Here is a 25,846-nt window from a genome sequence, read left to right as displayed (position 1 = left end):
CGTGGGCGTGGAAAAGCCCGACGACGCGCCGGCCGCGGGGAAGATGGCCGCCGGGGGCGCGACAAGAGCAGCACGATAGGAGAGAGGAAGGGGAGGGAAGGGCTCGCCGGCGCGTGGGGAGAATGGAGGGGGCGGCGGCCGACCCGCCATGGAGGGGTGGCGGCGGCTGGAAGAAAGCTGGGGGCGACGGCGGCTGTAGGAAGGGAGAGGAAACCTAAAGCTCTGGTACCATGTTGTAGTATAGAATACAATACCCTAGCTGCAGGAGTACAAGACTATATGGAACCCTAGTGGGCCTGAGGCCCATATACACAGATACAAACATACTCTTAACATTTAGCTTTCCTAAAAGCAAGGACTACAAGGAAAAAATGAGCATTTCACCATGGCCATTTGCTAGAATTCACCAGGTAAGATTGGGAAGTTTCTCCAAAGCAATACGATGGTTTAATGGTGGTTGTTTAATATTGGTGTTGAAACCATGATGGGAAACCAAAAAAAAAGATTAATAAACTTTTTCCACAGATAAGCACCTAGAGATGATTGTAGTGGATTAAAATCCAAAAATACAATTTAGCAATTTAATGGTCAAAATAGACCATGCTTAGGTTTCGAATTACAGGTAACTAAAGTTACTAGGCTAACTCGCATCAACTATATTTAAGCACATGCAGGGGCGGATATTGGGCCCGGGCCACCTGGGCCGTGGCCCGGGTCGTAGCCCAGAAACAATTTTATATGTGTATAGAGTTTTGGCCCAAAAGAAATCTAAACGGGCCTAACACAAGGCAGGCTTCCCAGTCGATGCGCTGTGCATCCGCGCGGCTGACGGCGCCGCCTCCAAAGCTTGGCTCTGGCTGCGACCTCCGGTGTCCGTCGTCCGCCCTCCGGCGTCCGTTCGTTGTCCGTCCGTCCCGTCCGCCGTTCGCCCTCCAGCGTCCGTGCTGTCGTCCGCGCCCAGCGCCTCCCCATCCGGTCGTCTGCACGTCCGGTCCAGCATTCAGGTCCCGAGGTCTGGCCAGGCGGGCCAGCTAGCCAACCGGCCAGGGGCAGCGTCGGGCGCCGCTCGCCCCTCGACGGCTCAGCAACGTCCAGTGCCCAGTCGGCCAGCAAGTCCCAATCTGACAGTGGCAGTCGACCTCCCTGGCTCCCTCCAATTTCCAATTCTCCGTTACGTTTGATTTCCATCCACTGCTCCAAGCCTTCAAATCTCCAACAGTCCTACTAACTGTAAGCATCTTCTCATTTTCTTAGGTTCTTTTTTTTGTTACTAGTGAACAACGAGCTAGATACTAGATTGTTAAATGTTTCTGTGATGGTTGATTAATATAATGGATGGGAAGAATTGTTTGAGAAGGTAAGACCTTTTATAACCAACATAACATTATTGTACCAAAGATGGATGATACAATTACTGTTCAAGGTCGCTCAAGGGGACATGGAGGTCAGTTAATGACTTACTATCATCATTTCAAAAATGAGATCTTTATTGTTGTGTATGATCAAGTTATTGTGGAATTAAAAATTCGTTTCATTGAAAGATCTACTCAATTATTGAAATGCATTTCTTGTCTAGATCTAAGAAAAAGCTACCTCCATAAGGTTCAAGTGGTATATTTTTGTGCTCACTCATACATTTTTGCATTAAATAGTTATATTGTCATGTTGTATCTCTCATTTTATATAAATATTTAACTTGCAATGTGTAGGTTCAAATTCACGTGCTAATGTTGATGAAGTTATTTGAGGCGGGGAAGGACCAAATCGTCTCTAATTAGGTACTCTTATATTTTTTATCAAGTTTATTGTATTTTTAGATGCTAAATTGAAGTAAATACTATCTTAGTCTATGTTTGTGGTATATTTTGTTTTAGCGTTATTTAGCCGCACATTATATTAGGGGCTCTTTAAAATAACCTTCAAGTTTTATAGAGTGGCCCGGGGCTTTAATTTTATAGAGCTCCGCCACTGAGCACATGCTTTGGAGAACCAACGTAGCTAAGATGAAAAAAGGCTTAATATACTCATTTCTCTGGTGGCCTGGGAAATTTGGAAGCACAGGAAAGTATCTTTAGTGGTGCAAGTCCTAACAGCACAATTTTATTGCAGACAATCACAAATATGCATCGTATGGTGCTCTGCTGGTGCAAAAAGGTTCCAGGAGCTATCGGCTGGGTTGCTGGTTGTGGGTTAATTTTTCCCATGTTTTTGTTGGTACTCTCTGTTGACTTGTTTCTTTGGCCTTGTGTCCCCATATTTGTGTGGCCTCCATAGCAGACCGGCCTTGTATAGAAGGATATGATAGAGTGATAAAGGGGAGGAGTCCATCAATCAGGATCCTGTCAGATCCCTTGATTGAGTAGATTTCCTTTTGCCTCATGGCCTCCTCCCCTATATATGTACATGTATTTCCTCTCTATCAATTCAAATAACTATTCCTTCAAATCTACATTATTTTCATCCCATAGTCATATGTCTGGTTAGTTGTGGAAGGATAGTTTCTCTATTCTAGTGTTTTCCTTGGGGAGGGGGATTCTTCTCCCTCCTTTGTACTTTTTCTTCTTTTTTCTCTCTTAATGAAATGATGCACTACTTTCTTGCATGTTCGAGGGAAAAATATTTAAACACAATACCACAACTTCTAGCAACATGGTTATGTTCAAACAATATGGTTTCATATGATTCAAGCATCCATAAGCACATGTAAAACTAAATTATTCCCATTCTTGACTAAAGTTTCCTGGTCTGCTCAAGGCAGCAGGACCATCAACCATATGGAGGATTAGCATGCTTCGGGGAATAGCTCATTAGCATTTTCTCACAGCTGGGATACTAAATATTGTAGTCTACAAAGTGTACTCAATTATCATCAAATAAGTATGCCTTTAACTCAGCACAAATTTATGATGTAGCGTTATACAATATGCTTTTCACTCAAACTGAAGGTTCTCAATAATATATCACACCAGAAGATGAACAAATTTGATGCAATGAACAGCAAACTCATTCACCATACATACCTTAAGATTCTCATTCTCAGCAGTGAGTTTATCAATAAGAGTTGTATCAACTTGGACCTCAGGTACTAATGAAGCTTTCTCCAGCGCTTCTTTTGCAATTTCCCGTTCCCTTTTCAACAGATCTTTGGTCTCCTTGGACTGTAATTGCAGTTCCTGCAGTTGTTGTTGCAACTTCCGATTTTCTTGTGTCTTGGCTTCCTCCATGTCAGTCTGCAGGCAGGGAAAACATACATAAGATACTTACAGAGGCATTAGATGACTAGAGCTATATGTTTAGGGTGTGTTTGCTTTCCTATTTCTACACCAGCGAGGCTCCATGGACGCAGGTGCCCTGTGTTTGGTTGCCTAGGCCATGGTTTGGGCCTGCCTGTGGCGTGCAAAAAGGAACAGAGAGCCTGGCTCCCCAAGAATGAGATCCATTTCTCTAGAGCCAGGCCTAAGCGAAGCAATGTATTTGGCAGGTTAATGATGAATTAGCATATGATTAGTGTTAGGGAGTTTATGTCCTTTCCTGTTTAGGTGATTGGGTAGTTGCCTTAGGCACCCTTTTCCTGTTTAGGTGATTGATTGGTTACCTTATTTCCCTGTTTACGTGATTCTCTGGTTGGCTTATGTACCTGATCTCCCAGATCACCTCCTGGTCATCGGTAGAGATCAACATATTGTACTCCTGATATTCAATTGAATGCAAGCAATATTCGCACTATCATGGTATCAAGGGACTGTCACGATTCCATGACAGCTAACATAAATCTCATCAAACTGTATCGCCTCCCTAGTGTCATGCTGCCACAATGCCACCTGATAACCCTCCGACTGCTCCTGCCGTCGCTGAGGCCTAGCAGCATGCCAAAGACACGGCCGCAAGGGAGAAGGCTCACCAGGACCAAGTTGGAAGCAAGATTCATTAATCATCTTGACAGCCTGGGAGACTTGGAAGCACACGAATTCATGTGTCTTTGAAAATGCAAGGCCCTGCATTCCTGACCTCCTTACACAGATTTGGGGGGGGGGGGGGGGGGGGGGGGGGTGCAAAAAGTGGGGGTGCGTTGGAGCTTCTGGACTTCACTGCCTAGGCCCTGTCCACGAATGGGTGATTCTCCAGTCTCTTTCTGGAGGTTTTTCACCGGGTTTTGGTGCTCCCTGTTGGTCGTGTAGTTAGAATTACAGCAGGTCTTTCTCTTTAGAGTTTTGTTGCTGGTCTAGTTTCAGGTTTTTCTATCTGTTTTTTCTATTTTTTTCAGGTTGGTTTGTAAGGTTGTGTATGGTTGTTATGTTCCCTGTCCGGCCATGCTGGACATTCCTATTTCTACTCTTCTTAATGAAATGACAAGCAGATCTCCTGCGCAGTTCGAGAAAAAAAAAGCAACTGCATATTTTTGGACCCATTCAGAAAAGTTGAGTCTATACTCTATAGGCATATGTTGTGTGGTCAGCAGGGTGAATTTGACATAGTTGATCATTTTTTTAATGTCTCTTCCATGCAAATAAACAAAGCCAGAGCATCTGTCAAATAAAGTAAACCAAAACTTTACCCTCATGCGTTTCTCTAGTTGCAGCCGCCACGTGAGCTCCTCAACTTGTTTCTCTAATTTATTCTTAGCAGCTTGGAGAGCACCAGTTTCTTTAGCAGCCTGAAAATAGAAAAAAAGAGGTGAAGGTAGTAGATGATGTAGCTTAAACAATGAGTAGTTTACATAACTCTATCTCAGTTCTCAATGTTGATCCAGGCTCCAAAGTACCAGAAGTGTAATAGCTAGACTAATGGCCATTAGTTGCAATTGCAGATGAGTTGGCCCATAAGGACCATAAGCTTTTACTAACCATAACTCCATAAGGAGTTGGCCTATATATTGAGGTTGGCCTATGAATACATGGCCATATTTTCATGTGTATATATACTTAGTTGTCAACCGATAAGGTAATGATGTAATTAGCTCTATCTATATTTATGGGCCTAGAGCCTGGCCCATGGAGCTTATTACTTGGTTGATACCCTAGGTTTATGCCTATACATTGTAGCCCCCAATCTGAAAGAGATGGTATCTGTGTGCAATAGTAGATTGATTAATGAGAGACACAAAGGTTACAATATATAGGGGTAAGGAGATCTTGGGCAAAAGGAAACCCATAGACAAGATCTCCTCAAAGATGGAAACCCCCAATCAAGATCCTACACTAAGGAAACTCCTAGTCAGGATCCTATACAAAGCAAGCCCTCAATCAAGATCTCACTAACCATAACACTCTACGATGCCTACTAGGGTTGACCGGCTATAGAGCCTGGCGCAAGTCCTGTATATGGTAGGGAATCAGCTGTCTAACACAATCTAATCAATTGATATCTCATTTTATCCTGTCCAACATGGTATCACAGAGCCAACTCCAACCCTAACTGGTCGTCGGCCTCCTCTAGCCACCGATCGTCACCCCACTCCACCCAACATGTCCCTCCCTAGTAACTGCCGCTGGGTGTCGACTTCTTCCTCTTTGCCACCAAATCACCTCTCTGCCGAGGGGCCAAGTGGCAGCAGATCGCCGGCCTCTGATGGCTCTCCTTCCATGGCTAGATCGCCTGCACCCCCAGAAGATCCATTCCCCCCTCTCGCCCCCACGAGCTCTCACCGAACAGGGGCTCACGACGTCGGCGAAGCTCCGATCTTTATCACCATGGTGCATTCACTGACACCCCCTCCGCAAGTGCGCTGTTGTGTGCCACCCTCTACGGCGCTGCTCTACCCCCTCTAAGGCTATGTGCCACCCACCCCCACCCCCCGTCACTCGAGCTAGTCGGGTGCCACCCTCGACGTCCCTGCTTCGCCTCCTGTAGGGCTAGTTGCCCCCCTCCCCATCAGTCGGATTGGTCACATTGGGTGGCAGGCCACCACCCCCATCTACACGCACCGTCGCCGGGTGCCGACCACAATGGCCCTACTCCGCCCCCTCCAGAGCTGAGCACCCCCCCTAGATGAGCTGGCTACGTCGGGTGGCAAGGCGCCAGAATTCGGCCCTAGGCCAGTCCCTCCAGCGCACATCGCGTGGAAATCGGCTCCCCCATCTCCCTCCTCGCTCGCTGCTCCAATGCTCCCATCAGACACAGCTCCGTCCATAGTGCCCCACCACATCCTCGGAGCCAACATTGCTATGTTCACCTTCCACGACATCGTTGTGTCTTCCTCCATGCTCTCTATGGCTCTTGTAGACGCCAAACCGTTGTGCTACTGCCCTAGAGCGTGAACGTGCGGCTACCCTCTTGGAGCATGAGTGATTCATCGTTGACACTTTTAACAAAGGGCTACCCTCTTATAGGACCTATCGACTACCCTATCGACCATTCCCCTGACTACGAGGAAGTCAAGCCCCTCCCTAGCGTACAAGGCCACTATCACCACCAACCACCAAGCTCAGGAGGTCAGAGTTCAGAACATCTAGTCCTTGGTTTCTATAGTTCTCGGTTCGGCTTCCTCGCCTTACATCCGCTAGTGTTACGTCGTCCTTATCAACATACAGTGTTACGCCCTCGACAACCATGTCCTCATCGACACCACATGCCCCACTATCACCATCGAGTTGTAGGACGTCATTTGCGAGCTTGGCGGCGCCACGCGCCTATCTTGGGTTGCTTTTGAGGAGCAGTTCCTTATCAATCGTGGAGCTTTCGAATCTTCGTCTATGGAGGGGGGTCTCTCCCTAACCAAGTATTACCGCCAAATGAAGGGCATTGTGGACCCTCTTCGTGATATCGGGGAGTCTATCTCGGATCGCACGCTCATCCTCAACCTTCTATTGGGCCTCATCGAGCACAAAGATTACCTGCGATCTTAGATCACACGATCTATCCCATTTCCCTCGTTCCAAAAGGTTGGCAACGGTCTTCTCGAGGAGCTCACCAGGGGGCTTAGATCTACTTGAACACTGCCACGACCATGTACATCTTTGGATCTAGTGGGAATTCTTTCGCACTACCCCCACCTCTGAGCAAACTTTAGGAGGTTCGTCCTCGCGACCGCCTAGTCCACCAGTGTATCAGCTCCAATCCAAGTGGTGCCACTGGCTGCGGGTTAGATGGTGGTCGTCGTCACCAGCAGAGATGTGGTGGTGGAGGGGAAGCAGATGCACCTTGGTCGTCCCTCTACAACCAATGGATCAGCCACATCTTCATGTAGGTCGGTCGCATCTCCATGTGGCCTAGCCCATCCATCGACAACTCTAGGTGTCCCCTCAGACCGCCCCCACAACACTTCTAGCACCACTACAACCATTGCTCCTCCTGCTGAAACCTCACCAGACTCAACCATGGCCCATAGTGGGTGGATTGACACTCACTCGCTAGCTTGCCCTCATCGACGGAGTGGCTGACTCTCATGCCTCATAACACACCACTCCACATGTTGATTCTTCCCACACCCACTCATCTCATCTTTCTTCTATCGTAGTTGGCAATGGGCACCTTTGCCGGGTCACCTCAGTAGGTGATTCGGTCCTTATTGGTTCCTTTCGCTTCTGAAACGTTATTGTCGCCCCCAACATCATTCATAAGCTTTTATATGTCCATGAGTTTATCACTGATAATTTGACGCTTTGGCCTGTCCATGAAGGATCTAGCCACCTGGAGCCTCCTCACACGATGTGCTAACTTTGGGCTCATGTACACCTTGCGGCTTCCAGCTTCCACTATTCCATCCATTGCTTCCACTACATAATCATTGTCGTCCATGACGCAGCCGCACACACTAACTACTACGACTACATCTAACACTTGGCATCATCAACTGGTCGCCTTAGTTCAGAAGTGTTGTCCAGGTTGCATAGTAGCTCAATCATCTCTTGTACTAGGGGGCACCCATAAGCATTTATGCCACGCCTATCATCTAGGTCGTGATACTAGACTTTTCTTCCCTAGCTCCTCTCAGGTTGTGCATGTTTTTTATCTCATACATTGTGATTTATGGATCTCCTTGTTCTCAATGTTTCGGGCTATAAGTATTACTTGGTGGTTCTTGATTATTACTCTCACTACTCATGGATTTTCCCTTGTGCTTGAAGTCTGACACTTTCATCACTCTTATTTCTTCGCTTGGGTTTCCACTCAGTTGGATCGCACCATTCTGATTGTCCAGTGTGACAATGGAGGTGAGTTCAATAACTCTTCCTCCAATGATTTCTTTCTTTCCCACGGTGTTCAGCTACGGATGTCATGCCCGTACACCTCGCTCTAGAACGGTAAGGTTGGCAGCATGATTTAGACCACCAACAATATCATGTGCTCCTTGTTGTTTCAAGCCTCAGTCCCTGCTTATTACTAGGTCAAGAATCTACACACCGCTAGCTATCTCCTAAATTGCCTCCATATTAAGACAATTCTTGTTCCCACACCTCACTTTGCCCCGTTCAACAGCACCCCCTCCTACGATCTCCTTCAGATCTTTGGGTGTGTGTGTTACCCAAATCTCTCTGCCACAGCCCACCATAAGTTTGCCCACCATTAGATTGTGTTAGCTTTATCTATATGTATGGACCTAGATCCCAGCCCATGAGGCCTATTACTTGGCTCATACCCTAGGGTTATGTCTATAAAATGTAACCCCCAATCTAATCAACTGATATCTGATTTTATCCTCTCCAACAATGTGAACATCTTTTTTCGATAATTCGTTAGACAACTCTTATGCACAGACATTGGAATAAAAATATATATTGCACAAGCACGCCAATGAATAATACAATAAAATATAGTCAAGTCTTTGACAACAAATTCTTACCATTTTAAGTTTTCGAAGCTCTTTTCTGGCCACTCTTCCTCTCCAAGCACATTGAGTAGCAATGGCTGCCTTCTTCAAACTCATGAATCGAGAGCGTGCTACATAACTACGCCAGAAACTCTATGGAAGAGAAATCAGTAAAAGTGAGGTCCATGTATTGAACCATAAATGAAGTAAAAGAGTGATTAGTAAAATATGGATACAAATCCACATGATTGAACAAGCATCTAATTGAATCACGATACTTGAAGAAATAAAGCTACCCAAGATTGAAAAGAATGCCGTCTGAAATTCTTAACCTGGTAATTTCTTAATGGTATAGAGGCAATTGATAAAACATGTAGTTAGAAATTATAATCATGTATACAAACTTCATCAGGAAATGGAGGTGCACAAAAAGATATAACAATCCCTAGGTATAGATTTTAGTCAATAATTGAATATGGATACGAAAACATAAGAAACATAATCATAGTTTGCCTGCCCTAGTAGCATGATCCAAACCATTTATTTATAAAAAGATAAGACTTTAAATGGATGATAAGATGATTAAAAGTTATATGCTTTTAATTTAAAGAAACTAAAAAGGAGACCTGAGGGAGTAGAGGCGAAGCTAAAGATATTTGATGGTGGAACAAGGAAGTACAATGGGCTAAGGAGAAGTAAGAATGTTATAGATGTATGTACCATGATAGGAGTGTGGACAACATAGAGAAGTACAAGGTAATAAAAAGACCGTAAAGCGAGCTATAAGTGTGGCAAACAGTAGAGCGTACGAGGATCTTTACCAACGTTTGAGTACAAAGAAAGGAGAGGACACATATGGGATGGCTAGGGTCTCCAAGAGAAAGACAAGAGACTCCAATCAAGTTAAGTGTATTAAGGATGAAACAAAGCACCTGCTAGTGAATGATGGTGAGATCAAACATAGATGGCGAGAGTATTTTGACAAATTGCTCAATGGAAAGAATGTGGACACAACCTTTCAGTCAGATGACTCTTTTGATAATACCAATATGCGCTTTATGTGTAGGATCCATGAATCTAAGATTAGAAAGGCATTGAAAATGATGAAAGGAGGTAAGGCCATGGAACCTGATGGTATCTAATCGAGGCATGAAGATGCCTCGAGGACATAGTTATAGTATGGCTAACCAAGTTGTTCAATCATACCTTCTGGTCAAACAAGATACATGATGAGTGGAGAAGTACATTGGTACCAATCTAAAAGAATAAGGGAGATATTCATAGTTATAACATTTACTCAGGAATTAAGTTGATGAGCCACACTACGAAGCTATATGAGAGTTATCAAGCGTCTCTGAGAATAATAACAAGGATCTCTATGAACCATTTTGGTTTCGTACTCGGAAGGTCAACCATGGAAGCTATTTTCTTAATAAGAAAAGTGATGGAGCAGTATAAAGAGCAGAAGGAGCTACATATGGTTTTCATTGATTTAGAGAAGGCTTATAACAAAATACCAAGAAATGTTATACGATGGGCTTTGCACAAACGTAAAGTTCCAACGAAGTATGTTGGACTCATTAAGGACATGTACATTGTGATAGTGTTTGAACAAGTGAAAGGGACTCCCGATTAGAATATGACTACATCAAGAGTCAACTTTGAACCCTTACCTTTTTGCCTTGGTGATGAATAAGGTCGCAAGGGGCATAAAGGGGAATCCCTTGATGTATGCTTTTTGTGGACCATGTAGTGGTAGTTTATGAAAATCAAGCAGAAATAAATAGAAAACTGAAGTTATGACAAGAGACTCTAGAGTCCAAAGGGTTTTAGACTGAGTACAACTAAAACTAAATACATAAGATGCGACTTCGGCACTAGTACACATGACGAGATGTTAGTTTTGAAGGTCAAGTAATGCCCAGGAAGGATACCTTCGTTATTTAAAATCAATGTTGCAAAGAGATAGAGATGTTATGAAGATGTTAGCAATAGAATCAAAGCAGGGTGAAGAAAATAACGACAAGCATATGTCGTTCTATGTGACAAGAGAGTACCACATAAGTTAAAAGAAAAGATATTGGACCGCAATTAGACCTACTATGTAGTATGGCGCAAAATATTGGCCTACAAAAAGACATCATATTTACTAGATAAATGTTACGAAAATGTGTATATTGTGTTGGATCTGTGGCCATACAAGAAGAGATCGAGTCAGAAACGATGATACATGTGATAGGTTAGAGGTAACACCAATTAAAAAATACTTATCCAACACCGATTGAGATAGTTTGGATATGTCGAACGATGACCTCTAGAGGCACCAGTGCATACTGCGTAGTAAGACCTTAAGGCGTCATGGTAATGGAAAGAGACCGGGAAGACTGAAGTTGACATGGGAAGGGACAGTAAAAGAAGAGTTCAAAGGATGAAATGTACATAAAGATTTAGCCTTAAATAGGAGAGAAGGAATACAGCTACCATGTACCTGAATCTTGGTTCATAGTTCCCGTTGGGTTTTTTTTCAACTCTAGCCTACTAAACGCCTTTGCTGTTGTTGTTGTAAAAAAGGAGACTTGAAATCATACCTGAATGGTCACCGCAGCTTTTGTATGTTGACGGAACTGGAGTTTCTTGCGAGCAGCCATACCACGTAGACCAGATTGGATAGTAGTTGATGCAGTACAGAGATTTATGTAGTTCTTCCTTGCAAAGTACATACGGTAGCAGGTTTGTATGGTCAATGAAGCAGCCTCCCTGCGGAGATCATCGTAATAATGCCTTGCAATTTGCCCTTCAGTTATCACAGTTCAGCAATCATTATTTCCCCTTCAAAATCAGAGATAATACTAAAAAAATATTTTCAGTACTATTTAAGATGTACCTCTGCAAATAGCCTGGAGATGAGTAGCAGATATTCGCAACTGAATGAATTTTTTTCGAGCTAAGTATGACCGTACTTTTCTCTGGATTTTACTAGCAGAACATCCCAAGACCTCAGTTCTCATAGCATCTAATTCAGCCATTTGACCAGCACGCAGAAACACTTTAGTTTTCCCTATCTGTAATTTATAGAATTCAAATTAAAATATTAAAGCTAGAACTACAGAAGCAGCAACTTGTCCAGATGAGGATGGAGATATTGCATTGCACTTAATGTTTCTCTTATTAACAACAAAATATATACAAGGATGTCCTTGACTTTATTATATTTTTGTCATGACATCAAGACAACATGTCCATTGCTTGGGTTGAAATTGCCCGAGTCTCCTAAGCCATCAAACCATAATACTAAAGAACTAACCTCCGCATGGGATTTTTCTAGGAGCAACATAAAGGTTGAGACAAGAAAGTATATACCATTCAACTAGAACTCTTACTGGAGTGGCCTTTTAGGGCCTGTTTCAGACACAGGAATCAAGCAGGAATTTCACAAGAATAAGTTCAATTTCGCAGGAAAAATGCAGGAACAGGAAAAAACGCATTCCAAACAGGATCTTTTTGCATTTACAAGATTACAAGAATACAGGAAATATGATGAATCAAGATAAAGGAAAACAATAGAGAAGACAAAGAAAAACCAAACATAGTACTTGATTGATTTAAACACATAAAAACTACAAATGTCAGCCACTTGTAGCTGACCTGATATCCTGTGAGATTGACTTTGTCAAGAAGCATGTTTGTAGCAGTAACTTCATCATAACTGCCAATGTAACAGTAAGTACAAACTGTAAGATCAAAATGGAAACCAAAATGCAAGAGACAGATCAAGGTATTAAGAATACCTTTCACCAAGAACTTCAGGTAGTAAAACACCAAAACGGTCAACAAATTCATCAAATCTCCTCCTTGTTGGATATCCAAGGCAGCTTATTCTTATTGCCTCTAATACTCCCTGTTTACAAGATTAGGTAATGTATCAGTTTAGCATCTCTATCTTCAACAGTTAGTTCATAAAAAACTGCATCGGAGCAAGATTTAAAAGCATAAAAATCCCTGGGCATACCGCCATCATGTGCACAGGAGAAAGTCAATATTTTATAATATACCCCCTTCTTTACCTTCTTATACAATGATATGCAGTTCTCCTGCAAGTTCGATGAAAAAAAGAAGTCCTAGAAAGAGTGCACTTCAAACCACAGAACTAATTGAAGACTGTTGGAACCAACTGACACGTGGTCAAGTGGGCCCAAGCGCTAGGACACGGGAGTATTCAGGTGCTCAACAAAACAGTAGGCAGGGAACTGTGGTGTTTTGTTAAGTGTGTCCCATAAGTGTACAGTGTGGGTGCATTTATAGGTAACCAGGTGGGTGGGCATGCCCTTATAAGTATACCTACCTGGAACTATGATTGTTGACATAAGTGTCCTTAGATTCATCATGGAATGCATTTTTATAGTATTACCTGGAATTATAATTGTTGACACTAGTTTCGACAAATTTAGTAAAACATGAAATACTTTGACTTTGACAAATCTAAATGTGCACTCTTTTCAGGACAGAAGTGCATGTATGCTGTATATTCTATATTGTTTTGTCCACATGATTGTCTATGTCCTTAGATCAGTTTCAAATGAACAAACGTCTAGCAGCCTCCATATATGGTTGAATAGGGAAGAAGGGCGGATGGTTCAAAATCATTTTGATTTACCAGAATAAGCCTATCGTTATTTTTCTATTAAACCATTCTATATCTGTCAAAACATGTACTTCCAGTGAAAATACTTGTAACAATGTCTTACCCCACATCGAAGCTGCTGGAGAACATTACTGTTCTCGAAAATCGCTGGCTTGAGAACATTATTGGGCTTTATGCAGCGGATGTAATGTGGCTCTGTTGCGCTCAAAGTTTCCAGCAAAGCTTGTAATTGTTGCTGTGATGTTATCAGAAACAATAAGTTTCCTGATAACAAAGCTACAAAAGATGGAACAAGCAACACTCTATTTTACCTTAAAGCTTGAACCTATTGATGTAAATTTCGTAGATTTAGCTGATACTTCATGTGGAAAAAGACTGGAAACGAACGAACATCTCGAAGCATGTAACAAAACTTGATGCTCATTCACAGCATAATCAATGTTCTTATCCAAGAACAGATCTGTTTGGTACGTAACCTGCAAAAGAAGAAAATGGTGTTTATAATGTGTGCAACGCGCTGTGTTCAATTATAAAAAAAATACTGTGGCACCACAGAACTAATTCATCTCCAGTTTAAATGTATGGATCATGTGCAGTAAGTGGTTTTGTTGCCAGCGACAGGAACAAAGTGTAGGAAGTAAAGGCTTGTTTGTATTACATAGGATGGTTACATATATATAGACTCAGAACCCTAACTCTAATGGGGCCAGCAGCCCAACAGTGGTACCAGCCCAACTACATATATAGGAACACACACACTCCAACACAAAACATAAGCTAAAAAGTTGTTTATTTTGACGTGTTAGAAAAGGGGTAACTATTCTAAACTTACATCCTTTCATCTACACGTAAATTAGGTTTATGCACTAGTATACCTCAAAACTCAGTGCATTTACATTACAAAACATGTATATCTGCAAAAATATCTCCATATGTGCAGTTGTGCACTATGTGAAAAAGAAGGGAATGTATTTGGTGCAAACCAACCCCTCCGTGCAACCGTGCAAACTTCTAATCTGAACCACATGATGTTGATCCAAGGGACGCAGGGGCGTGGATAATTTTACACTTAACCGCCCGCTGCTAATCACACTTTTTTAAATCCCCCTCCCACTCCTACGCACGTCCACTTGGATCAACATCATGTGATTCAAATTAAAAGTTTGCACGGTTGCACGGAGGGGGTGGTTTGCACCAGATACGTTCCCGAAAAAGAAAAGAAAAATAAAGATGTATAAGACCGGTGTGGACTCCGAGAAGACGATAGCCCCTGAATGTCGAGGTAGCCGAAGTCGAGGTGGTCGTGGTCTGGTCGGGAGACACGTAGCGGTAGCCTGTTCTTCAGGAGGGGTTGACATTCAAGCGTAAACGGTCGGAAGGGCCATACAACAAAAGAGCACCAGCAGGCCGACCTTGCTTCTTCGATCGTCTGGACGTCGAGGAGACCCGCCAGGGAGGCCGGCGGTAGCGCACGCGTCTGCGCCGGTCATGGTGGCCACGCTCGCGTCAGAATAAAAGGGGTAACGGCGGATCCGGCCGAGAAGGCCACGACAGCGATGGATCTAGCAGGGAAGACGGTGATCCGGCGAAAGGGACGGCGGATCTAGCCGGGAAGGTCGCAACAACGATGAATTCGGTCGGGAAGGCCGTGGCACCGATGGATCCAATGAAGGCAATGAAGGGGAAGGGAGACAGGGGCGACTCCAACCGGGCAGGGGCCTGCATCGGGCCAGGCAGGGGAGGTTGGACGCCGACGACGGGAGAAGCTTAAAGGTTGGCACTGGGAGAAGAAGAGCTGCGGCAGTAGCGCGGGCCAATGGAGGAGTCGCGGCGGCGCTCATGGCGGCCGGTCAGAGGAGATCAAGGTGATGCCGGCGCAAATCCAGAATGCACGCGCGTCCGCAAGGCAGCGGCAGCCTGCCAACATGCTCGAGAGGCAGCGGCGGCCTGCCTGCACGCCCGCAGAGCAGCGTGCGAGGCGTGGATGGAGGGGCCCGCGTGCGAGGAGGGGCCGTCGCGTCGTGGCCGGAGAAGAGGGTTGTGGTTACGCTACACGCCAGCCTCGCGGCGGCTCGGGCCCGGACGCCTGCTCATCGACGGCGGCCTGCACCCGCATGTTCGATGTGGCGGCACGGAGGGGGCGCAAATCCGGCGGTCGTAGAGCAGTGGCTGGCGACGGAGGGTGGGGTTCCACGTCGGCGGCGCCTGCTGCTACCGGGCGCGACGGGACTGGCGATCACGGAGGGTGGGGGTCCGCGCCGACGGCACCTGCTACTACCGGGTGCGGTGGCCTTTGGCGGGGGAGTCTGTGCCGACGACCAGAGGAAGGGACAGCGCCATGGGATGGAGATGGAATTGTTGCTACCTGTGTCGGCCTGCTACCGTCGGAGAGAGGAGGGAGAAGAGGGAGAAATTGAGGGGCGCCCCGGGAGGGAAGGCTGAGCCTCCCAGGGGCAGCGACGGCTGGGGTAGGAGGCGACGGTTGTGGGGAGGGAGAGAAAACCCTAACCTAGCCTAATACCATGTAGGAAACTGGAACTCCTTTATTGTATTGCATAGAGGTCGTGGATACATATATAGACATAAAACCCTAACCCTAATGAGCCGGCAGCCCAACAGTGGTGTCGGCCCACACACACACAGTCTAACAGTTTCCCATACTTCTTGTTTTGAAAAAGAGAATCAAGTGCAGAAAAAAGGAGAATCAAGTGCAAACAGATCATGTCTTGGTAGACCAAGAGCCTCCAGATCAATTGTCCTTTCTTTGTCCCCACACTGCCCAATGAGGCTGGTATAGAAATGATCCACCATTGTTGCTTTTTTCGTATGGTTGGTTAGGATATGGTCTCCAACCAATTTAGCCACCAGATTCTTCCTTTTGCGATGCCTTGCATGCATGTGGAAGAACTTGGAGTTAGCATCTCCTTCTTTAAGCCATGTGATCCTTGATCTCACTCTTGCCAGTGTGTTTGAAAGAAGCTAGCAGCAGGGGCTGTTTCTTAAGCTTATTCTTGAGCCAGACTTCAGCCAGGGTGAGGGCTCTAACATCCTATGCCATCTCAAGCATATGTAACAATTCCTTTGCCAAAGCTAACTAGGATCTAACATGACCCATCTGCTTCTCACTCCATCCCTGCAATCTTTTAGTTGTCACATTTAATTTCTTCTCAAGGGTTAGAAAAGGGGAACTGTCAGCCTCAACGGAGCTCCATGTTGTCTGGACAGTCTCATGAAAGCCTTCAATCTTGGTCCAAAAGGACTCAAAGTGAAATCTTCATTTCCCATACATATTATCCCTAAAGCCCAAGAGCAAGGAACAGTGGTCAGCATCCTGAGATGCTGCACTCTGGATAATCACATTGGGGAAAGCTATTTCCCAATCTACTGAATGAAACACTCTGTCCAGCTTAACCAGGACAGGGTTATCTTGTTGATTAGACCATGTGTATTTTGCGACCATACAGCGGGATTTCTTTAAGAACTAAATCATTAATCACTCTTCTACCCTGTTCATGTTGGAGTTATTCTTGTCAGATGCCTTGTAAATGAGATTGAAATCTTCAGCCAACATCCATGGCCCATCACAGATAGCTCTCACATATCTGATTTCCTGAAGGAAATGAATCTTTTAATTGTTTCCTTGTGGACCATAAACACAAGGCAACCACCAAGCTTGCCCTTCCTCCTTGCAGAATTGAACTGAAATGCAGTGACTGTCAATTCTGTGTTGTCCTGTATAACCTATATGTCGCTTCCAGGATACAAGAATCCCCCCACATGCCCCAATTGATGGGAGAAAAACAAATTCAGTGAACTCTGCACCTAGCATAGAAAGGATAGTTCGTCTTAACAATTTGCATTTTAGTTTCCTGAAAGCAGACCACATCCACTGGGAGGATTCCACAAGCTCTTTTACTGAATCTTGTCTTACAGGAGTTCAAACCCCTCACATTCCAGATCAAAGGTTTTGAAGCATCCATCAAAAAACAGACAACAGAAAACAACCAAAAGAGAGAACTAGAGTTCTATTACGACACCAAATCTGCTGGAATGGACCAGCCAAAAGTGTCGATAAAGCCTCCACCTGGGCTTGTGACGGGATGTTTGAAAAGCTTAGCATATTCATCCAGGGCTTCATGACTAATCCCTCCAATTTGAAACTCAACGTGAAAAATTGCATTTGTCAATCCAATTGTAGGACAGGCATATCTTTTGTTTATTGTTGTAATCAATTATATCACCCTCTATGATGCTCCAAATAATACACAGACATATTTTTTTCAACAAATAATCAGGATCTAGTGACCAAAAACTGATACTAGCTGTGTTTAATCATTTGACACAAAGCATCTGACAAACCCTACTTGTATTCAAATGTTACACGTGTAAAGGTTGACTTATGCGAAAGGGCCTCTAACTAAGTTGGTTAGGTGGTCTGAGTACCACTCCTCAGGTCCTGAGTTCGACTCCCACTCCCAGTGGGAGCGAATTTTAGGTTGGGGTTAAAAAATCCCCTTGTCTATTCCACACCAAAAGCACAAATTCAAGGTCCCGGCCCTGGTCGCGGTCGTTCTCACATGGGCTATAGTACCGTTGTGTATGGGTGGAACAGGGGTTCGGGGTTTTCTCGACCTGTGTGAGGTCTTCTCTTAATACAATGCCCGAGGGCGGTCTTACCCCCTGCAGGTTGAGTTTTTTCAAAGGTTGACTTATTGAGTTTCAAATATAAACCAAGAATGGATTGACTTCTTTTGCTTGATATAAGACCCTATCCAAGTTTTAAAGTCGTCCGACTAATCGTGTTAGTCGCGATTAGTCGGCCTTATCGCTAGAGCGAGCTCGATTAGGGTCTCCGACTCGACTAGAGCGACTAGGAATCGATTAGTCGTCCTAGCCACCAACTAATCGTGATTAGTCATCCGACTAGGGGTAATGGTCGACTAGTTATGCCTGTTTTGGGCCACTAATCCGGTCTCTGTTACATGGGCCAGCCCACCATCTGCACATCACAAACACTATTTTGCCCTACCTGTACCAATACGGTACACATTACGCAGCGCACCGCGTGCGCCCTTCTCCAGGGCCATCCCTTCTCCAGCGCAGCCGCCCCTTCTCCATCGCCGCCGCCCTCCTCTCCTATCGCCCTATTGTGCTCCGGCAGCCCTCTACATATGCTTCTGAAGTCCTGACCTCCTGTTGTAGTCACTGACAACAGCCTACAAGTTTGGCATTCTAATAATTCCTGGAGTTGAAATCAGTGTGCTGCTGTACAATCCAAGGTAAATGATCTTTACCTTTTACTTTTTAGTAAAAACATGTTTGTACAGTTATATTGTGATATTGTTAATAGATCTGTTGATCTGCAATATAGTATAATGTTGTCTTGCTACAGCTATAGTGTACTGTTGTCCTGCAGTCCTGCTACAGCTATATATATTGATATATATACACACACATGGTCCTGTTATATGTGGACGGCTAGGACTCGACTAGGCTCGACTAATCGAGCAAATCGACGACTAATCGCGATTAGTCACCTTATCGGTGCTCAGGCGACTAGAGTCGACTAACCGACTTTAAAACCTTGGACCCTATGTTAGAATATAAGTGAATTGCACACCTCTCTCCATCAGCTTAATCTTTTGGGTTGAACTGATTTGTGCATGCAACTTAATATGGTATTAAAACCAAAAGTCTCGAGTTCGAATCCTGATTAGTGCAATTTTTTGGGTTGGTTTCTGACCTGAGCTGCTAGCCTTTTTTTGGGTCGGGACGTAATGGGTAAGGGTTCTTTTTATTCTCTCTTTACAATACGTTCCTCCCTACTATGGCTACATAATATGTACATATATTGATATATGTATATACACGTTCCTCCCAACTATGACTATATATAATATATGCATATATTGATATATATATACACACACACATGGTCCTGGTATAGGTGGACAACTATAGGACGACTAGGAGTTGACTAGGCTCGACTAATCGAGCAAGTCGACTGTTGGAAACCCCAAAACCCTAATTAGGGTTGGGCTGCTATATTATTAGATAGAATAGAATATGGGTTGGGCCTAAGCCCATTACAGCACACACACATATGTCTACCCCACCCGCACAGTTGCAACTCTAGGCATTACAGATGTTTGAGACTGGACCTAAACTCCATAGAGAGGAGCCTCTTGGTGAAGATGTCAACGAACTGCGAAGTGGTTAGGAGCGGACATGGCCGATAGCGACTCGCTCGCGGACGAAGTGGAGGTCGATCTACACATGCTTCATGTGTTGGTGTTGCATGAGGTTGGAGAATAGACCGCGCTGGCGTTATCGCAATAGACGAGGGTGGCGCATGTGAGGGGGCTGTGGAGCACATGGAGCAGCTGACGAAGCCAAGAAGTCTCGGCCACACCGTTGGCCCACAGTGCGATACTCGGCCTAAGCACTGGAGCAGGAGACAACGGGCTACCGCTTCGACGACCGAGAGACAAGGTTGGCGCCCAGAAACACGACGTAGCCAGAGGTGGACCGGTGCGTGCTGGGGCAGCCAAGCATCGGTTTAGACGACCAGCTCAGAAGTCAAAGGGCCAAAGAAGAAAGTCGTAGTCAAGGGTGTTGCGGAGGTAGCGAAGAATCCGCTTAGCAGCGGTGAGGTGGGGCTCCTGTGGAATGTGAATATAAAGGCACGCCTGCCGGACCGCATAGACGATGTTAGGCCAAGTGAAGGTGAGATACTGTAGATCCCCAGCTAGGCTTTGGTAGGCCGTCACATAGCCGATCGAGGCGCCGTCATCATCAAAGACCTTTACCTGATTGCCAATAGACGTGGAGCAGGACTTGCAGTCAGACATGCCAGCCCGCACCAAAATAACGATGTCGCACTGGCGCTGGTGAAGGAAGAGGCCCTAGGGGCTGCGCTCCACGGTGACCCTGAGGAAGTGAAGAGGACCCATGTCCATAGTGAGCTCACGCTGCAGAGCGACGAACGTGCGCTGGAGGACAGCGGCACTGGACATTGTAAGCACGATGTCGTCGACATAGAGGAGGTAGACGGTGTCGTTGACACGCTGAAGGATGAACAGGGACGTGTCTGACTTGGCCTCGACGAAACCAAGGGAGACCAAGTAGGAGACGAACCAACTGTACCAGGTCTGCGGCGCCTGCTTGAGGTCATACAAAGAGAAGCTAAGCTTACAGACCATACCCAGACGAGTGGAGTCGACGAAGCCGGCAGGCTGGGTGCAGTACACCGTCTCGATCAGAGTGCCCTAAAGGAAGGCATTATTGATGTCTATCTGGTGGACCGCCCAATCCCGAGAGATGGCAAGGGAGAGGATGGTCGAACGGTAGCGAGCTTGACGACGGGGTTGAAGATCTCGTCGTAGTCCACTCTGGGGCGCTGAGTGAAGCTCCGAAAAAACCAACGGCCTTATAAAGATCTAGAGTACCATCGGCATTGAGCTTGTGAAGAAAAATCCATTTGTCGGTGAGTACATTAGTGCCTGAAGGATACGACAACAAGTCGCAGGTGTGGTTGGCCAGCAGGGCCTCATACTCCTCCATAGCACATTGCCAGTTGGGATCGGCGAGCGTGGTACGAGCGAAGGAGGGGACAGGAGAGGGAGCTGGAGCAGAGGCAGTCGTGAGCACCAAACGGTCAACTGGTCGGAGAACGTCAGGTGACCATCAGGTGGATGTGGCAAAGGTCGTGATGGATGGCAACCGGAGGGTGCACAGGCGGCTCGTCACAAGAGTGGGTCGGGGCACAGAGTGTCTCGTCGGAGAAGACCAGACCGCGCACGCCGCTGATAGATGCGGGCGGGATCGACGAAGCTAGCCGAAAGTGGTCGGAGAGGCGGGGCCACACGTGGCGCAAGCGAAGGCGACGGGGCCGTGTGCAGCACAGGCAGAGGCAACAGGGCCGCGCGTGGCACGGGCAGAGGCAACAAGGCCATGCCTGGCGCAGGCGACCCGGCTGTGTGGCGCAGGCGGAGGCAACGGGGTCGCGCGTGGCATGGAAGAGGGTAGGGGAAGAGGAGGTACGTCGACATAATCAAGTTCAAGGAGGGAATCGAGGTCAGGAGGTAGGGAGGAGTTAGCAAGGGGGAAAACATCCTCATTGAAGACAACATGACAAGAGGTGATGATGCCGGGTGAGAAGATCGATGCATCGATACCCCTTGTGATCAGAGGAGAACCCAAGGAAAAGACGAGTGGATCAGGGTGCATGTTTGTGGGGAGCGGTGGTAGAGGTGTTGGGGTCGCAAGCGCACCCGAAGACGCGAAGGTGCTCATAGGTGGGGGTGGTGCTGAAGAGGGTGAAGAACGGAGTGGGATGGCTGACCGCCTTGGAGGGAAGACGGTTGAGGAGGTAGGTGGTAGTGTTCAGTGCCCTAGCCCAGTAGCGGATGGGAAAGAGAAGCCTAGAAGAGGAGGCAACACAACATATTGGTGGTGGTGCGAATCATGCGCTCGGCCTGGCTAATCTGAGGGGAGGTGTGAAGACACGACATCCACAGTTGTACGTCGTGGGAGAGAAAGAAGGTACGAGATGTGGAGCTATCAAACTCTAGCCCATTATCAGCGAGTGGGGAAGGGAGGCCACAGGAAGTTGGGCACACCCCTAGCCATCGGCTCTCTCTCTCCTCTCCCTCACTTCACTGCGCACGATCAGCCACGGATCTCTGTGTCGTAGTCGTTCCCGTCCTCCCACCTCTCATCCATACAACCTTCGTAGCACCCCCGGTAGGATCTGCAATCCTATCAGACATTGTCACGAAGTCCACAACGAATGCATCTTACATTTCGTGAAAAATGTAAGAATTATTCTTTCAAACAATAGTAGGGCAGACAGAACAAGTGTTCCTTACATTTCCAGCGTAGTGATGAATAGTGAAATCAGACCGTGAGAACTTTGGCCTACTGAAGTGCAAGTTCCCCTTAAATTTTTGATACAGCTTTTCAGCAAATATTTCATGGGTTGAATTTCGCAGCATGCTGAAGCACAAAACAGGAAAATGTTAGAAAGGCTCAGAACCACAAGCAAGAATACTCACAGTTTACTTACCAAGTTTCATCCAGTAGAGCAATTATACCCCCAGGTTTCTGTATTAAAAGATGTAAAAATGTAAGCTCACAGCATAGCCAAACTACAATGGAAATTTTAAAATAACATCTCTAGATGATTAAAAAAATTGCTCATGGAACTCAGACCCGTCCAGTTTGTTCAATAATTATTTGTATCGGATAATTCCACATTCAATCCTAGGTTACATGAGCCTACAATAGTAATTTAAAAAGGCAATAACTAGCTGAAGGCAGGTGAAGGAAAATGTCACAGATTCACACTGGTGCAAAAATGATCATATCAATGCAGAAAATAAATACATATGGATATCGAAAGAAAGCATTACAAAGAACACCTTATGTTGTTCACCTTCTCAATAAGATCAAGAATCTCTTGGTTGTCTACAAACTGGATATAACTCCAATCAATTTCTTCCTTTGTATATTCTTCTTGTTCCATCTTAAACACATGCTGCAAATGGGATGTAAAAGAATGATTACACACAATGACCAATGCAGAACATTCTCAGGAACTGAGACTTCCTTTCTCTAACCTGATTAAAGTGTTGCTGCAGCTTCTCGTTAGTTAAGTTGATGCAAAACTGCTCGAAACTGAGGCATATCATAATATAACCATATAACAGTTGTTATGATTCATATCATCAAAAGATAACAAGATGGTTTCATGTCATACATGACCTTAGCTAAGTAGAGTTATGAAAGATTAAAGGCGCTTAACAAGGAGAGTATGTAACTTCGCTATTACTATGCATCACCATAACCAGTGCAGTCATTAGCTTCAGAAACTACATGCTACGACCTCTAAAAAGAATAGAAGAGCACATATTCATGCCAAATTTTGAACCCAAAGTCCCCATTCATGTCAACAACAACATGATGACGATTTCCTTAAGGTTTCCTTTTGTGCAGCAAGTGTTGTGAGTCAAGATTATAGCTACATATCCCTTTTTATTCTTTTGAATATTCGCAATTACAACACTTTCAATATGTGGATTTAATTTAGCATGATTTGGGCATGTAATCACATATATGAATTACTGTTTCTTCTTTGGTCAAATAAGCTATTTTTCTGCTTCACAAAAGAGCAACTTAAGCGATGAATCTTTTTGAAGCAACATGGGGGAGTTTTTTCCCCTGATAAAGCATATTGTTATATAAAAAATGAAATCAACACACATATTGAATGATTGTCACAATATGCAATCTGCTTTTTATTCATATATTTTTAGTTCCCTAATAATGTTGTAACAACAAAGAGCCACTCCAAAAAAAAGTAGACTAGGAGAAAAGTTCCAAGAAGTTGGTCTCTTCGGATAACATACTCAGTGGCAAGAAGTTGACTCAGTGGGATGTTGCGCCGTTCTTTAGTCTACCCTATTCGGGCGTTAGTGAAGATCTTCAATCGTCCAGACAAGCTGCAGTCCCTCCCGCTGCCACCTCCATTGGCGGAGGATGTCTTCGACCAGAGCAAGCGGCGAAGGTGTCGTCGGTCTAGGAGGTCGTCCTTTGGTAATAATGTTCTCGGAAAAAGTTCGACGGCGGTGGCCATGCCTCGGCTACCGGTTCACCAGCGGCTTGGCCCGCGCGTGCAGTCCTTTGAGATGGCAGGATCTAGGGTGTCTCGTCTATCGGTGCATAGACAGCTAGGAACCATAGGGATATTCAACGCTGAGAAAGGTGCATTAAAGAAGATGAAGAGTGTTTGGATTCCCAAGAGGAAGTTGAAGTCGACTGCGTCCGTTTGGATTCCCAAGTCATCGTCTCCTATAGTGCCTCCGCTTCCAGTTCGTGTGAGACTGGGCCCAGAGGAAGAAAATTATGAGCAGGTAATCCCATCAGTTTTATGTCAAGAGGTTATCCCAATGGATGAAGGTGCATGTTTGGAAGCTTCTAATAGTATTGTTGTTACTGTAGATGCTTTGGTTGGCTCTCCCCCGCCTGTTTTATGTCAAGAGGTAATCCCAAAAGTGCATGTTTGGAAATTACTAATACTATTTGTTGAGAATGATGGTAAGGAAGTTGACAGAACAGAGGAACAATTTGTTGAGAATGATGCATCAAGGACTGAGCAGGATTGCCATGATACAGTTAGTGTCGGGCTGTGGCAGATGTTATGGTGTCTCCAACCACGGCGAGAACCTTACCCCCTAATGATCTGGTTGATGATGGCAGTGAAGATGATAGGAGTGTGGAGCAAGTTGTCAAGAAGATTTCTTCAAAGACTGATCAAGAATGTCATGATCCAGTCATTGCCAGGGCTGTGGCAGATGCTATGGTGTCTCCAACCACGGCGATAACCTTTTCCCACCCTAAACCTAGCTTGGGAATGGTTGAGCCTACTCCAGCTATGGCAGACACGCAGATGTCTCCAGTTGTGGTGGTTCCTACGCCCATCTGTAGCCCCCCCCCTTTGGGATTCAATTCCAATCTTCAATCATCCCGATTTGTCGAGCAGGAAGCATTCCAGTCATTGCAGAGGGAAGAGTTCCTTAATTCTGTTACCCGGCAGCCTTCTAAACTGCTTCCTGCTCCTCAGGTCATCTTGAAGAAGGATAACATGTTGCCCACCATATCATTACCATGACGCGGTCGTAGAGTTGCTGGTGTGGGCGTTGAATTTAATGCTTCTGATCTTGACAGACGAGCTACCATGAAAATCATGGAGGCAGTTGGCATAATTGCTGAAAATCAAGGTATTGACCAGAGGGCACAAGAGGAGTATGCTAATATGTTCAAGACAACTATGTTTGATACTCACTTAAAAGTCCTTGCAGCCATGGTTTTTAAAGTGGTATGGCGAGACAATGTGTTGGACCTCCGCCTGGACGCCTAGGCGAGGTAGGCGGCTAGGTGTTGGACCACGGCATGGACGCCTAGGCGAGGCGACGCCTTTAAAACAGTGCTTGCAGATCCCAATTGTTCCTGGGATCGGCTGGAGGTGGCGCCCCTGGAGGGGGAGAAAAGGGTCCCATCCACCCCTCGCCCCCCGTACCGGGCGCCCGGTGGCTGCACGCCGCCACAAGGCCCTAGGGCAGTAGTAGGCGCCGGCGGCTGCTGTACTGCCGTAGTGATCGGCGGCGGATCGGATCCCAGCGCCCATGCCGGAATTTGAGACAGCGATCGCGGAAACTGCAGCTGGTGGATTGGTACGCTCGGCGGCTGCGAGGGCGTCGGGTGGCTGTTAGGGCCGGCTGCGACAATGATGACAGAGCCGCTACAGCCTTGGATGGCGGCGGCTGGGAGCCCAGCATGATGGCCTTCAGCGTGGCTACGTCAGATTGCAGCGCCATCATCTGGGCTTGTATGACTCCCAGATTGTTGGAGAAGTGGACAAGGGACGCCGTCAGTTGCTCGTTTGTCATCATGGG

General features: G+C 45.7%; 1 protein-coding gene across 1 annotated transcript in view; it reads right to left on the bottom strand.

Annotated features, from left to right (window-relative positions):
- The window catches only part of LOC103632253 (myosin-6-like), a 53,882-nt gene that overhangs the window by 21,200 nt on the left and 6,836 nt on the right, over positions 1–25,846 (bottom strand). The window contains 13 exon segments of the mRNA NM_001301539.1: positions 3,021–3,230; positions 4,556–4,654; positions 8,783–8,902; positions 11,338–11,543; positions 11,634–11,811; positions 12,395–12,455; positions 12,538–12,647; positions 13,495–13,626; positions 13,703–13,867; positions 22,262–22,388; positions 22,459–22,496; positions 22,828–22,929; positions 23,012–23,069. Coding sequence (NP_001288468.1) covers positions 3,021–3,230; positions 4,556–4,654; positions 8,783–8,902; positions 11,338–11,543; positions 11,634–11,811; positions 12,395–12,455; positions 12,538–12,647; positions 13,495–13,626; positions 13,703–13,867; positions 22,262–22,388; positions 22,459–22,496; positions 22,828–22,929; positions 23,012–23,069 — 1,606 coding nt within the window.

This window comes from Zea mays, chromosome 7, assembly GCF_902167145.1.
Source record: "Zea mays cultivar B73 chromosome 7, Zm-B73-REFERENCE-NAM-5.0, whole genome shotgun sequence".
Taxonomy (NCBI): domain Eukaryota; kingdom Viridiplantae; phylum Streptophyta; class Magnoliopsida; order Poales; family Poaceae; genus Zea; species Zea mays.
Note: the sequence above shows the minus strand (reverse complement) of the source record. Positions and strands in the feature narration are given on the sequence as shown.